This window comes from Sceloporus undulatus, chromosome 2 (assembly GCF_019175285.1).
Source record: "Sceloporus undulatus isolate JIND9_A2432 ecotype Alabama chromosome 2, SceUnd_v1.1, whole genome shotgun sequence".
Lineage (NCBI taxonomy): Eukaryota > Metazoa > Chordata > Lepidosauria > Squamata > Phrynosomatidae > Sceloporus > Sceloporus undulatus.
This window is the reverse complement of record NC_056523.1, coordinates 53,901,488-53,915,513: the sequence shown is the minus strand read 5'-3', so window position 1 is coordinate 53,915,513 and position 14,026 is coordinate 53,901,488. Positions and strand designations below refer to the sequence as shown.

Here is a 14,026-nt window from a genome sequence, read left to right as displayed (position 1 = left end):
TAAGTGTTAAATTCCGTGGACCCTCCACATTCACTGGGTTTACAGGCACAGAACTTCAATGAATGTGGAAAAACAGCAAATTAAGAACACTATGGGGGTTTTTTTAACCTGAGAGAACACGTCCCCAGGAGTCTTTAGGTCCTCGAGGGCAATTCTTTGGTCAAGATCTGCCAGATGTTGACCATGAAATTGTGCTGGAGGACCTACAAATGCCTGAAGAAGTGTTCTCTCTAGGAATCTCTAGATCCTACAAAGTGACTTTTGGCAGAAGTTGACAACAGAGTCATGCTGGAGGACCTAGAGATTGCTAGAGAGAACATATTAATCAAATCTGTGAATAATCAAATATACAAAAGTCAAAGCTGCAAATGTGGAGGGCCAACTGTAGTTCATGCATCTTTATAAAGGAATTATTTAGATACAATAGGGCTAGATGTTATCTCACAGCAGATGTCACTGTAAAAGATGCCATCAAAAGATTGCCTAGGCCACTGCAATGTGGAATTGTTCCATGAAGTGTGGAAGTTGCAGTAGCATTCAGAAATGTCCTACGTTACACATGATAGGATGGCTCACCTGAGCAAATCTCAGACAGAGGTGCTCTCCAGTAGCAGGTAGAAAGGGATCTGTGCTTGCAAGACATAATTTCTCTTTTAAATTATGGTCCATAACTCATGGTTCTTCCTTAGGCTGTACTCCACAGCATTCAAATTGCTAAATGATCATTCATCCAGGATGCTTGCAGCAAAAGCAAGGGAAAAATAGCAGAGTTGTTGATATGTGAGTTTGAGTAGTTGCTCAAGCATGCAAAATAATAAAAGATAAGGGTGCTTCTGAATATGTCTTGAAGGACAGGACCTGAGAGCATATGAATAACCCTCAAACATAAGGTTGCCAGGTCAAAAGCATCTCAATGCCTGAGACCCAGAGAATGGAGCCCAAAACCTGAGTCTCCAAGCAAAATCCTGACATTGGCAACCCTTTTTCCTGCACTTAACCCTTTTTTCTCAAGCAGTTTCCTAATAAAGCACCTCTCCCAGCTGCTTTTCTCCTTAGTTAGGGAATAACTGCACTTTTTCCTTTGCAGAGCAAAAAGCAGCTAGAATGGATAATATTGAGCAGGCAAATAGCTTTGGGGGGGGGGATTAAATATCCCTTCTTCTTCATGGTCTCTGTGCCCTCACACAATAGGGGTTTGCGCCTGCGCAGAGATCCCATTTGGAAGCTAAAAAGCTGAGCAGATTGGCATGAGTCCCCACCCTTTCCCATGTGCTAAGCATGCCCAATCCCGCCAATCTAGCACCACCTTCATTCAAATCTGCCACAAAGAAAAAATCAGCAGGGACTTGACTGAGGGGAGGTAGGGCGGGTTTGTGTGAGGGCACAGATGACCACTTGAAGAACCACAGTTACAGGTAAGCAATCTGTTCTTCTTTGTGGTCTCTGTGCCTCACACAATAGGGTGACTAAAAAGCTTACCTATGGCAGATGGGAAGGTCACTGCAGAATTTAAAAAAGAACATCATGGCCAAAGCTGGCATCCTGACAAGACCTAGAAGCAAGCCGGTAATGCCAGGCAAATGTAGAAGGTTGAGACTACGTAGCCACCTTGCAGACATCCCTTTGCATCAAAAGTCTCAGTGATTGTAATGACTATGAAGTTTATCGCAGTGGCCCTGGGATGGGCCTGTAGCGTTCCAAAAGGGAACGTTCTAGGGACACTCAGCGGTGGGGAAAGGATTTTACCGCATAGTGGGAATGCTGCCACCACTGCTGAGCATCCCCATCCCGTTCCAGATGCGTCCCAGAGGGGGCGATTTTCGCAAACTCTTGAGAAGCGTTTCCGGAAATCACCTCCTGGGGAACACATCCGGAATGGGATGGGGATGCTTGGTGGTGGCTGCAGCATTCCCGCTGTGCGGTAAAATCCATTCCCTGCCACTGAGCGTCCCCAGAACGTTCCCTTTTGGAAAGCTACAGGCCCGTTCCAGGACCACTGTGATAAACTTAACTGTCAATCTGGTAGTCATGGTTGAAGGACAGAGAATAAGGTGGAATAAAGCTCAGATGCATGTAATGGACAACAGTTTGTTTTTTTTTAAAGCAGGTGGCTCCCACACTGTCTTGTTACTCATCCACATTGTTGTTTCAGCTAGTAAAGGTCTTGAGTGTTTCTAGTGTCTTGGAGATTTGCAGCACTGGAGAGGAAAAGGTTATTTTTCTACTGATCAAATATAGCCTGGGGAAATCCTTCTTTAAAAAGTAGCATCAGTTGTGCTGATTTAAAGGAGAAGCTTGCCTATGCATCTGAGGAAGTAGGCTGAAGTCTACATAAGCTCATGCTGCCAACTTCTTTATTTCAGTTAGTCTCAAAGATGCTACAAGATCTCTGTACATACTGATTCTACAGACTAAGATAGCTATAGCTTTCAATTCTACCACTATGGAAAAAGTGACAGTGTCTTGCTGGTTAGCTTACTGTTTGTTTGATCAAGGTACCATGGAGTACCTTATCCAGTATCAACCTGTAGAATTCTGTGGCTGAATGGAGATTTGAAACATGGCCTTCTGGAGCCCTAGTCCAACACTCAAACCACTATGCCATGCTGACTCTTAGGCAATTCACCCTACTGTTCCTGAACTTTTTGGCACTAACGCCTGTCCTCAAAAGGCTGAGAGAAAATAGAGGAGTTGAAATTACAGTGATGAGTGGCATTGCAATCTTACAGTTATTTACGTGTATAATGGATACAACCTTTGGAGCATATTTTAGATAATACTGTTCTGAGGGCAGCAATTCTTCACTGGTGTAGAAAATTTGTGTGAAGTCTCTGCTACTTGACACACATTTACTAGCAAGTGACAGTGGTTTAAATTGGAATGATGACCAGCTTGTCAAGGTGTCCAGTTGTATCTGTTGTGCACAGAAGAAATAGCAAAGGGCAAATTATGTGCAGCCAGTGAAACTGCAAGAGAAATGGCCTGCCTGCTGCTTATTTACTTAGTATAAATATAATATTACTGGGACTGTCTACAGAAAGAGTAAAAGGAGTACAGGTGGAAAATGCAATAAATGAAAAACCATAAAACCAGTATAGAACTTTAAGTAGGATTGAAGCTACATTTTCAAAGTCTGAGAAAAATTTTAAAAACAAAGTTTTTGCATTTGTGAATGGACAATAAGAAAAGTTCTCTGAAAGTGAGAAGGAGCAGCCTTGCCCATGCAACACTACATTGTGCTTCTTTGGGACAAAGAGGATTGGGGATATTGCCCTATTATGTAATCTTTTGAAGATCCTGAAGGAGAAAGAGATCTTGGCTGCTTTAGGAATTAAGAAAAGCAGTTGACTACAAAGTGGAGGCTTAGCCCAATCTTCCAAGGATCAGAAAAATCTAATGCAGACAAATTCATGTGTCTGGGCAATGACTACTGGTGGCTCCATCATCAGTCGGGTGGTGAATCTGCTCTGGATTCTAATATGAACTTTGAAGGAATTATGCCAGGTGCTGGATCTGTTTGAGGTATAGGATTCAGCACTTTAGATAGCTCCCTGAAAATTCAGACTAAAATCTGAATTCATAAATCTGCTGACATGAAAAACATCAGCCACCCATGGGTCTGAACCCTCACACCATGCAGCCGTAGAAGACATGGCTGTGATAGTTTTGCAGTGTTTAATGAGCCTCACATTGAAAGCATTTCATTTTCAAAACAGTGCCACTTGCATAACCTTCATCAGCCCAACACATTTCTTTAGGCGGGGGAAATGGCAATTAGTCCTTCCATCCACAACATGCTGCTCATAGGAATAATTTTGCCATGTTTCCATTGGGAGCAGCATCTTCTGATTGATTGTACCATCAACTGCAGCTTTTGTTTGAAGAAACCTTTTGGGACACAAGATACAGATTAAGAAGCCAGTGGCTGGCCCTGTTTTCAGTCCTCTTTAGGGACTGTTGCTTGTTATCTGATAATTTTGTGATGGAATTTTTGTTTATCCAATTGATATGTAAGCCTTAACATCTCTCCTCAGTAGATCTGTTCAGACACTTGTCAGTGAGATTTGCAGAGATGCGCCAGTTGATACTCTTTGGCCCAACATCTAAAAATAGAGGAACACAGATTGTTTAGCAAATTTAAAGACAAAATCTCTCAAGAGGAAAACCAAAAAATCCCAGATTTTCCAAAGATGAATAATATTATAGTTCCTTACATGGCAATATCAGGTTTAAAAACTGAAAGTTATGCAGTGAATACTGGATTATCCTTCAGCAGATAGTCTCTTTGGCTCTGGCCTATGAAGAATATATCCATATAAGAAGAATCTCTTGTCTCTGATGGCTTTTTCTGTAAGATTCAGTACTTCTAAGAAGTGATGCAATTGCCAAGTCATAGTAAATCAGTCCCTGATCCTTTTGGGGCTCACAACTTGCCATAACCTAACAGCAAAAGGAATGCTTACAGCTCTGTTGCCGGGAGGATAACTCCGTCTTAAGACAGTATTCAAGATATGGTTGTTTTACTCAGCATACAAAGAAGTCTTGTAGCACCTTTGAGACTAACTGGGAGAAAGAGACTAACCTTTGAGACTAGCTCACGGCATCAGCTTTCATAGACTCAGTCTGTTTCATCAGATACAGATAGACCAACAGCATTTTATCTGTCCTTTCCTCTTACCTCTCACCTGCTGTGTTCTAGGGCTCACCTTGATCAGTAGGAGAAGGAGGACTGAACCAGGAGCTATTGCTGGGGATGGTTCTCAAAGAAGTGTGTATGTAGCTGCTCAGTGGCTAAATGGGAGTCAACGTAATGGTGGTGTTTTTAAGCAGAGGTCTTCAGAGTAATAATAAGCTCTTTTGATGCTGGAGGTTTACTTTGTGTCTTCAGAATCTTTTTGCTAGAATTGAGCAAAAGCAGGCAAGAGTGAAACCTGAACTTTTCCCATCAGGAAATACATTGCTTGACTCTTTCTGCCAAGATAGCCCCAGTGAGGAAGAAAGGAATCAGAAGTTTGAAACTATGACCAGCTCATAAAGCATGAGCATAGAACCGGCTTCAGGGCTGTGTGAAAAGCTGAAACTGAAAACTGGGGAAATTTCACAGAACTGTTTGGGCAGTAAAAAAACGAAAGATAGGAGGCAGAGCACAATGAAGGATGAGAATAAAAGTAAGAGAAGGCTGCTTGGAAAAGCCCAAAATAAAGGAAGTAAATTTCTAGCTCTTGAGAGCTACTAGCAGGAATGAAGGTAGGAGTGATAAAAGCATTAGAGTATGAGGTGGTATCAGGCTTAAGGAGCAGTACTCCTTAAACAGTACTCAGAATCTTCTTTCCCTGCTTGAAAGTCTTCTTCTACATGATCCTACCCATCTGTTGAGATTTTCTTCTGGGCCCTGCTGCATTTCTCTCACCTCTGGATGTTAATGGGAATGGATGTGAAAAAATGGCCTTCTGTGGGGTGGTAGCTCCTAGATCCACTCATCTAGTAGCACTGCAGCTAACTTTGAGATGTCACACTAAGTCAATCCTGTTTAGCTTTTAATAGTATTCAGAGTCAGAGGCCCGTTACAGACAGGCATCCTAGTACGCAAGGAGCGCGTACTAGGGTTAGAAAGGACGCCCCCAACCCTAATACGCGTTCTGCTCGTCCAAAATGGCGGCACCCGTTCCACACAAGGGCCGCCATTACGATGGCACGAACACGCCACCTCCAAACGGGGCGGCGCGGACGTGAGCACCGCGCAAGGGCGCATAGAGTGCCCTTTCCGTGGCGCTAGAAGGAGTCTGAAATGGAGCTCCTTCCGCGATTTGTGTCGCTGGCACAGCCTTTAGACAACTGCGCCAGCGATGCAAGGGAGAAAGGGGCCGAGCGGCCCCTTTCTCCTCCTCCCCGCCGCCACCGGGTGTCCTTGGGGCATGAAGCCCCAAGGACACCCCTTTCCAGGCCGTGGGGAAGCGGCTTTTTGCTGCTTCCCCGCGGCCTGGAAAGCGGTGGATTGGGGCCCTAGAGGCTGCTGTTCTGGCAGCTGAGGCCCCAATCCAGCGGGGAGAGGAGCGCCTACAGGCCACCCCAAAGGGGCAGTCTGTAACGCACCAGAGATTCCTTTTTTTAGTCTGTGTTCTTTATTTTTCATTTTTGTATTCCTAGAACTGCTTTGAGGGAATTTGTAGTGGAAAGGTGGCTTAAAATGTCCAAGTAAATAATAGTAGTTGGCAACACTGTGATGCTTGGAACTGCAATGGTTGTAAGCGTGGAATTCAGGACAGGAAGGAGCTTGTTACTTCATTCTGTAGAACTACACTGACTTCTGGTTTGCAACTAAGGGAAGTACAAACACCATACTTTCAAAATTCCTCTTAGCTTTAAACCTCCACCCTATTTTTCTACATGAGGGGAGGTATATAGAGCATATTGGTGGCAATAATGTGTGTGATTTCAAGTCATTTCTGATTTATGGTGGCCCTAAGGTGAATTTATCATGGGGTTTTCTTGGCCAACGTTGTTCAGGGAGGATTGCCTTTGCCTTCGCCATCCTCTCAGGCTGACAGGGTGTGACTTGCCCAAAGTCACCCAGTGGGTTTCCATGGCTAATCCAACCCTAGTCTCCAGATTCCTAGCCAAATCAGTATACTACACTGTTATCCAAAAAGGGGTGAGAAAGACTTGGGAACTCCACCAATTGTGTCAGTGTCTAACTTAAATATTGGGGGAACTACTTAGCTTAAAGGAGGCTTGAGAGAGATCAGCAACTTGAGGAATTGTTTCACCTATGTATACCAGTATTAACTGTGGGAGGACTTCAGATTTTGTGAATGAAGAAAGTTTTATTTAGGAATATGCAAGAATGCAAACAATCATACAAATTACAATTCAGTCAGAAGCACCATACAAGGCTAATCAAAGTACAGGTTTGCAACTGAAGACATTTTTATTCAGGCAAGAGTTTGATGGCTAGATTCTATTTAAGTGCTGTTTTAATGTTTAATGTTTTATGATTATGATTATTATTATTTGATTTAGACTGTGTTATCTATGTTTTAGTTGTTAGTAGTGTTTATTTTAACTTTTGTATTCAATGTTTTAGCCTTGTATTTTTTGATATGTTTTGACCTGTCTTGAGTTCCACTGCGGGAGAAAGACAGGATATAAATTTTGGAAATAAATAAATAGAGTTTAGAGAGGGTAACATTTACAACTCCTAAAGAAGAATCCACAGAAAGCAGTGTGTGGTTCAGACAGCGTCTGAGGGTGATATAGAAGGAGGAAGCTCTGGACACTTGGACAGAGCTTCAATGTTCACAAACTGGACATGTTTGGAGTGGATATTTATATCCTATTATGTATCCTCAAGGGATACTTAACATGCCTACACAAAGTACAAAGAATTGGATTGCTTTCTAATGGAATTGACAAAAAGAGCAGTTTTGATTGATGGTCTTAATTCCATATTAGCAAAACATTGATTAGATATGGGCCAACCTCAAGATAGATAGTAAAGGAAGTTGGCTGGGAACACAGCACAAGGTAGGTAGGAGAAATGGACTTACTCACCTTAGTGCAATGGGACCTCCTTTGTCTCCAGTGCAAGAGGATATGTGGAAAGCCTGGAGGGAGGGCAGAGTGGTTAGCAACTCATTCTGCATTTATTATTGTATTATCTAGACTCTCTGCATGTCTTTGGGTCAATGTGCTTTTCCCACATGAAACTTCATAGTGTTCCAAAGGCCATAACGATATCTTAAAACATGGCTGGCTCCAGATGTCACGATAAGAAATTATGAAACCAAGTATACAGCATAGAGGTTTTGGGTGTGTTAATGATGCTGGCTCTCTAAGTGTACGTGTGCACATGTGCCTTCATGTTGCCTGTTCACCTATGGCAGCCCCATCAATTTCATACAGTTTTCTTAGGCAAGAAATATTCAGAAAAGGGTGTCATTGCTTCCTCTGAAATGTAACCCACAGCACATGCTATTCATTGGCAGCATCCCATCCAAGTATTAACCAGGGCTGAATCTGCTTAGCTTCCAAGATTAGGCAGGATCTGATGCCTTTAGGGTATTTAGGCCCCTATATTGATAGTGCTGTGTAAATAAATATGATAGAAATAATAAGCTTCATAATTTTCAACATTTCAAATTAATTTTCGCTATAGAAAAAAGGTTGTGATGCTACTCAGGATATAGAGGTTGTGCTTTTCTTTTCAAGTTTTGGTACAAGTCAGTTCTTGCTGCATTCTGTGTTACATTGTCAGCTCTGCAGCTTAATCAAGCAATGACCATCTCTTCTCTTTTTATTTCTCTTAGGAATTGTTGGTCCATTTCGATTAAAGCCCAGCTGCCAGCAAAGTGCAGAATTCAGGGGACCACAGAAGCAAAGTGCAGAATACAGGGGACCACAGAAGCTCTTAGAAGCCCAGCATCCTCCAAATTCATGCTGATGCAATGAGTGCCTTCTCTCTGTAATGGTCCACAAAAGCACCATGAATCCATATCCAGATGCCTCTATGTGTCAGTCTTAATTGATGAATTTGGACTGGGGAAAGGGCGGGGGGGAGTGAAGGGCTTTATGCCTGGGAAGCATAGATCTTCAAAATGTAAGTCACCATCATTATTATTTTTCTGTCATTGAGAGATGAATTTCCACAAACAGATCTCCCCCCCCCCCCCCCCCCCAAAAAAATTGGCTGGTAAGTCAGAAGCCTCAATTTTTTCAAAAAAAGAAGTCTGTGAAATCCTTTGTTTCAGTATTATCCAGTGTGTTTGGATATGTCTAAGAAATGTTGCCTGTGTTCACGTTCTTTCAAACAAGGCATCTGAAATACATGGGACAATGCTAGAGCCCCACTGGTTTAGAGTTCATCTTGTTTGGAAAGAAAGAGAGTTCCTCCACTTCCCCTCCAAAGCTTCTTCCTAAGAACAATAAAGAGTGTTTAATGGTCAATATCTGTAACCTAGTGTTTTCTATTTCCAACATGAACTTAGGAAGACTCTCCTTGTCTCATTGTTGAGACAACACCCAACCTGTGCTCCGCAAAGCCCTTAGGGCTCCATGTGCACTTCCCAGGTGCTCTACAACTGCTCCAGGAAAATGAAATAAATAAACATTGAATGAAATTAAACAATAAGAAACACTAATCATAAATTTGTTAGACATAGGGTAGGCCTCTTAGGGGCTCTGCCATAGAAATTAATTCTAAAAATGGCTCCGTGAGTCAAAAAGGTTGGGAACACCTGATGTAAAGAACACGATATACTCTGGCAACAACCTTGCAGGTCCTAATAATGTCACTCACAACATCAGAGGTGCTTTCACTTGCTCATCTTCCAATGAGCAATGTGATATATGTCATCCCCTGTCAGCAGTGCCCCTCTACACTCTACATTGGACAAAAAGGACAGTATCTGTACAAATGAGACACAAATTTGACCTTTGAACCAAAAACCTGGCTTCAGAGCATTTCAGCCTTCCTGAACATTCAGTCTCTGACCCACTAGCAGCTATTCTGGAACAGAACAAAAAAATCAAAGGAAAATTGGGAAGAGAAATAGCTGAATTTGGGTATATACACAAATTCCAAACTATTAGAATACGAACAGATACAATGATTTCATGACACACTGTATATATTCATAAATATGGTCTCATTGCATTTACACATGTAACAAAATGATTCTCCTCAAAACATTTTCCTACTTCAAGGGATTTGACATTTGAGTAAGCAGAATGCAGTGCTTTCACACCCAAGACTTAACAGGCCAGCTGCTTGATAGACTGCTGTCATTTTATATAACTTTGAAGATCAGCATCCAAGCTGAGTGTTTCTGCAACCCTCAACCCATACAACTATGTAACTGTACTTAAACATCTGCAGCTTGAATATTGTACTCCAACAGGACCACAGGGGAAGTGGATTGAAATCCACAAGGCTTATGCTAAAATAAATCAGTTCATCCCAAAAGTGCTACTAGATTCGGCCCTCTCCATTTTGTCCATTTTATATCTGTACTGTGGTGGTGGTCAAAATGGACACCTAAGCACCACACTATATCGCAAACCCACGGACCGCTACACATACTTACATGCCTCCAGTTTCCACCTTGAACACACCACCACATCTAGAGTCTACAGCCAAGCCCTCCTACACAATCGCATCTGCTCAGACCAATAATAATAATAATAATAATAATAATAATAATAATAATAATAATAATAATATATTTCTATTTCCCGCCTCTCCCTGTGGATCGAGGCGGGATTACAGCAGTCAGCAAATTTCAACAATATTAAATACATAGCATATATATATATATATTACTATCAATACAATACAGCTGGTTGACTCTCCGTAAAAAACATACAATACTGACAGAGGTGAGAATTTTACAGCAGGTTTGGTGGGTAGGCTCACCGGAAGAGATCCGTCTTCAGTGCCTTCTTGAAAGCATCCAAGGTAATGAAATGGATCTCTTCCGGCAAATCATTCCACAACTTGGGGGCCACGGCGGAAAATGCTCTGTGGGAAGTGGTCACTAGCCTGGTATTTACGTAGTGATTTCTTCCCAGTTATTATGAGAGTGCAGGGCAGATTGTGTAGGGAGAGGCGTTCCCTCAAGTAACTCAGGCCCAAGCCATTTAGGGCTTTAAAGGTAATAACCAACACTTTGTATTGTGCCTGGAAGCTAATCGGCAGCCAGTGCAGAGATTTTAGTATTGGTGTTATATGGTCAAACCTCGATGCTCTGGTGACCAATCTAGTTGCTGCATTTTGAACTAATTGAAGCTTCTGAACTTGGTACAAAGGTAGCCCCATGTAGAGCACATTACAGAAATCTAAACGAAAGATTACCAGTGCAAGTACCACTGCTTCAAGGTCCTTTTGGTCCAGGTAAGGGCGCAGTTGGTGTATCAACTGAAGTTGATACCAAGCACTCCTAGCCGTCGCATCTACTTGAGATGACAACTGCAGAGGTGGCTCTAGGAGTACTCCCAAACTGCGAACTTCATCCTTTAGGGGAAGTGTGACCCCATCCAGGACAGGTTGGAAAAGTTCTCTGCCTGGGCCCAGGGATCCTATCGCCAGTACCTCCGTTTTCTCTGGAGTCAACTTGAGTTTGTTTTCCCTCATCCATCCCATTACCAACTCAAGGCAGGCATTTAGAGGAGAGATGCCATCCTTGGTCACTGCAAGAGTCGGAGACATAGAGAAATAGATTTGGGTGTCATCAGCATACTGATAACACCGTGCCCCATGTCTCCGGATGATCTCTCCCAGTAGCTTCGTGTAAATAGCATGGGGGATAGAATGGCACCCTGAGGGATGCCAGATGTCAGCTCTCTCTTAGAGGAACAGCTATCCCCCAGCCTCACCATCTGGAATCTACCTGAGAGGTAGGATCGGAACCCCCAATGCCTAACTCCCTCAGGCATTCCAGAAGGATACCATGGTGTATGATATCGAATGCCGCTGAGAGGTCCAAGAGCACCAGCAGGGTCACACTTCCCCTGTCGATGTCCAGACGGAGATCATCAACCAAAGCAACCATGGCAGTCTCAACTCCATAGCCCACCCTGAAGTCAGTTTGAAATGAGTCTAGATAATTGGCTTCATCCAAGAAAACCTGGAGTTGGAAGGCAGCCGCCTTCTTGATCACCTTGCCCAAGAATGGTAATAAGGAGACTGGTCTGTAATTGTTTCTGATCAAAGGGTCCAGGGAGGGTTTTTTCAGAAGTGGTTTAACCACCACTTGTTTAAGCTTAGATGGAAATGGATGGATGGACAAGACAGGGATGCCAAACTCAAGGAATTATAACAAGCATTCCTCAAACTACAGTACACAACATATGAAGTGAAAAAACAAATAAACAAGGCAAGACCTGTACCCAGGATCAATCTATTATAGAACAGATTGAAAAGGGAAAATGACTGAAACCCACTAATGGTCACATAAAACTCTCAAATGGGACCACTCAGGCGCATCATCAATGAACTACAACCCATTCTGGACAATAATGCCACTCTTACAAGGGCTCTTGGTGGCAGACCTTTACTCGCCTACAGAAAGCCTCCAAACCTCAAACAGGTACTCACCCACAGAAAGACACATGCCATAGATGGGGACACAGGTACCAAGCCTTGCTACAAACCAAGATTCCAACGCTGCTCACACTTTTATCCAGGAAATGTCATTACAAGACCTAATGGCATCACCCACAATATTAGGAGGACCTTTACATGCTCATCCTCAAATGTGATTTATGTCATACTATGTCATCATTGCCCATCAGCACTCTACATTGGGCAAACAGGCCAGTCCCTGTGCCAGAGGATAAATGGACATAAATCAGACATTAGGAATGGCAATACACAAAAACCGGTGGCAGAACATTTCAGTCTCCCAGGGCATTCCATCTCAGACCTCAGAACAGTGGTCCTTGAACAAAAGAACTACAAAGGTAGATTAGAAAAAGAAAGGGCAGAATTGGAATTCATAAACTACAGTCCCTCAGCAATAGATTGAACAGGGATAATGGTTTCCCGACTCACTACACACATTTCAACACTATCTGACCCCATCCTCAGCAGAGTGTCCCACACTCATCTATTTTCCACACCTACAGGCTAGTTGCCAAACTGGTCTTACTACCTCATTTCCATATCCAATGGCTATGCCTTTGTCCACAAATGATCATATTTAAAACTGGATTTGTTACTTCATTTCAATACCCAAAGGATTTTTAATTTGAATTGACATTCTCACATACCTATGGCACAGTCTGTCCCTGACTACCACTCCACCAAAAACATCTGAGGAAGTAGACTGAAGTCTATGAAAGCTCATGCTGCCAACTGTTTTCTTTCAGTTAGTCACAAAGGTGCCGCAAGATCTTTCTACATACTGATTCTACAGAATAACACAGCTTTATCTTCGAAAAGGATGTTATTACTATGTGCAGTAAATTTTAAAAGAAAACAGCATGGACAGGGCACTATGCAGCACCAGAGTAATGCCTGTAAGATATATTTATTTATGCCACCTTTCTTCCAGAATGAGACCCAAGGTTTACACTCCAGAAATAATAAATTAATAAACATTTACAAATTTTAAAACAATTAAAATTACCCCATAAAACCCATTAAAATCATGTTAAAAACTATCAAATGTTAGAAAGTTAAACATCCAGATGTGTCACTACGGTTGGTGTCACTGGGAGAACAGCAGCGATTGCTGTTGACAAACACCTCCTGAAGCCCAAGGCTGCTGTGTGAATGTGCACACAGCAGCCTCAGACATTGGGAGGGAGGGAGCAGCAGTGATCTTGCCCCCCAACGCCTCCCTAAGCCCAGGCGCTGCTTCCCAAGGGTGGGCAGGCAGCCCTAGGGGGACACAATGGAGGACCCTGGCTGAGGGGTCCACTCAGGAGGGAGTGGAGGAGGGCCCTGTGAAAGAGAGTGTGCTTCAGTGGGGACTCTGATGAGGAGCACAGCAGCATAAGGAGCACAGCAGCAAGAGCCTGGTCACTCCAGCATTTGTTCTGCTTTGGGGCCGGAGCTTGGGGGCAGCAGAAGGTGGTGACTGCCTCTGTCCTCCCACCTCATTCCCTCCCTCCAGCCCAGCAGAACCCTCTGTCACTCTGACTGTGGCACACTTTCCTCCTCCTCCTCCAGCAGCTCTTTGATGGTGGCAGTAGCCTGGCATCTCAGTCAAGCAGCACAGGGGGGGGGGAGAGAAATAGTCGCCACCGCCTCCTCCTCCTCCTCCTCATCATCATCACCATCACGTGGGGCACTTGGGCATGCAGGGGAGGAGAGAATCCAGGGGCCACTGTTGGCACCTCCTTTTCCTGCCCAGACAGACCTGGAAGGAACTGGTGGGGCAGCGGTTGGGGGATGGCTAAGATGGGGAGGGCAACAAGGCAGTCAGGAAGGGAAAGGTGAACATGGAGTGCCCTTCCGTGCCTGCTGCTATGTTTCCACCCACTGCCTCCTCCCCTCCTACACTGCATAAGCAATGGTGGCAGCAGC

General features: G+C 43.5%; 1 protein-coding gene across 2 annotated transcripts in view; it reads left to right on the top strand.

The window, feature by feature from the left end:
- Positions 1 to 8,943, top strand: part of CHCHD6 (coiled-coil-helix-coiled-coil-helix domain containing 6) — a 306,582-nt gene extending 297,639 nt beyond the window's left edge. Inside the window, exons 9-10 of one of the 2 annotated variants that reach the window (XM_042455668.1) lie at positions 8,307 to 8,348; positions 8,379 to 8,943. In XM_042455668.1, the coding sequence (XP_042311602.1) occupies positions 8,307 to 8,330 (24 nt within the window). In that variant the 3' untranslated portion in view covers positions 8,331 to 8,348; positions 8,379 to 8,943. Of the gene's footprint in view, positions 1 to 8,306 lie in introns of both variants that reach the window. The other variant, XM_042455669.1, reaches the window with a different exon arrangement.
- Positions 8,944 to 14,026: the final 5,083 nt, after the last annotated feature.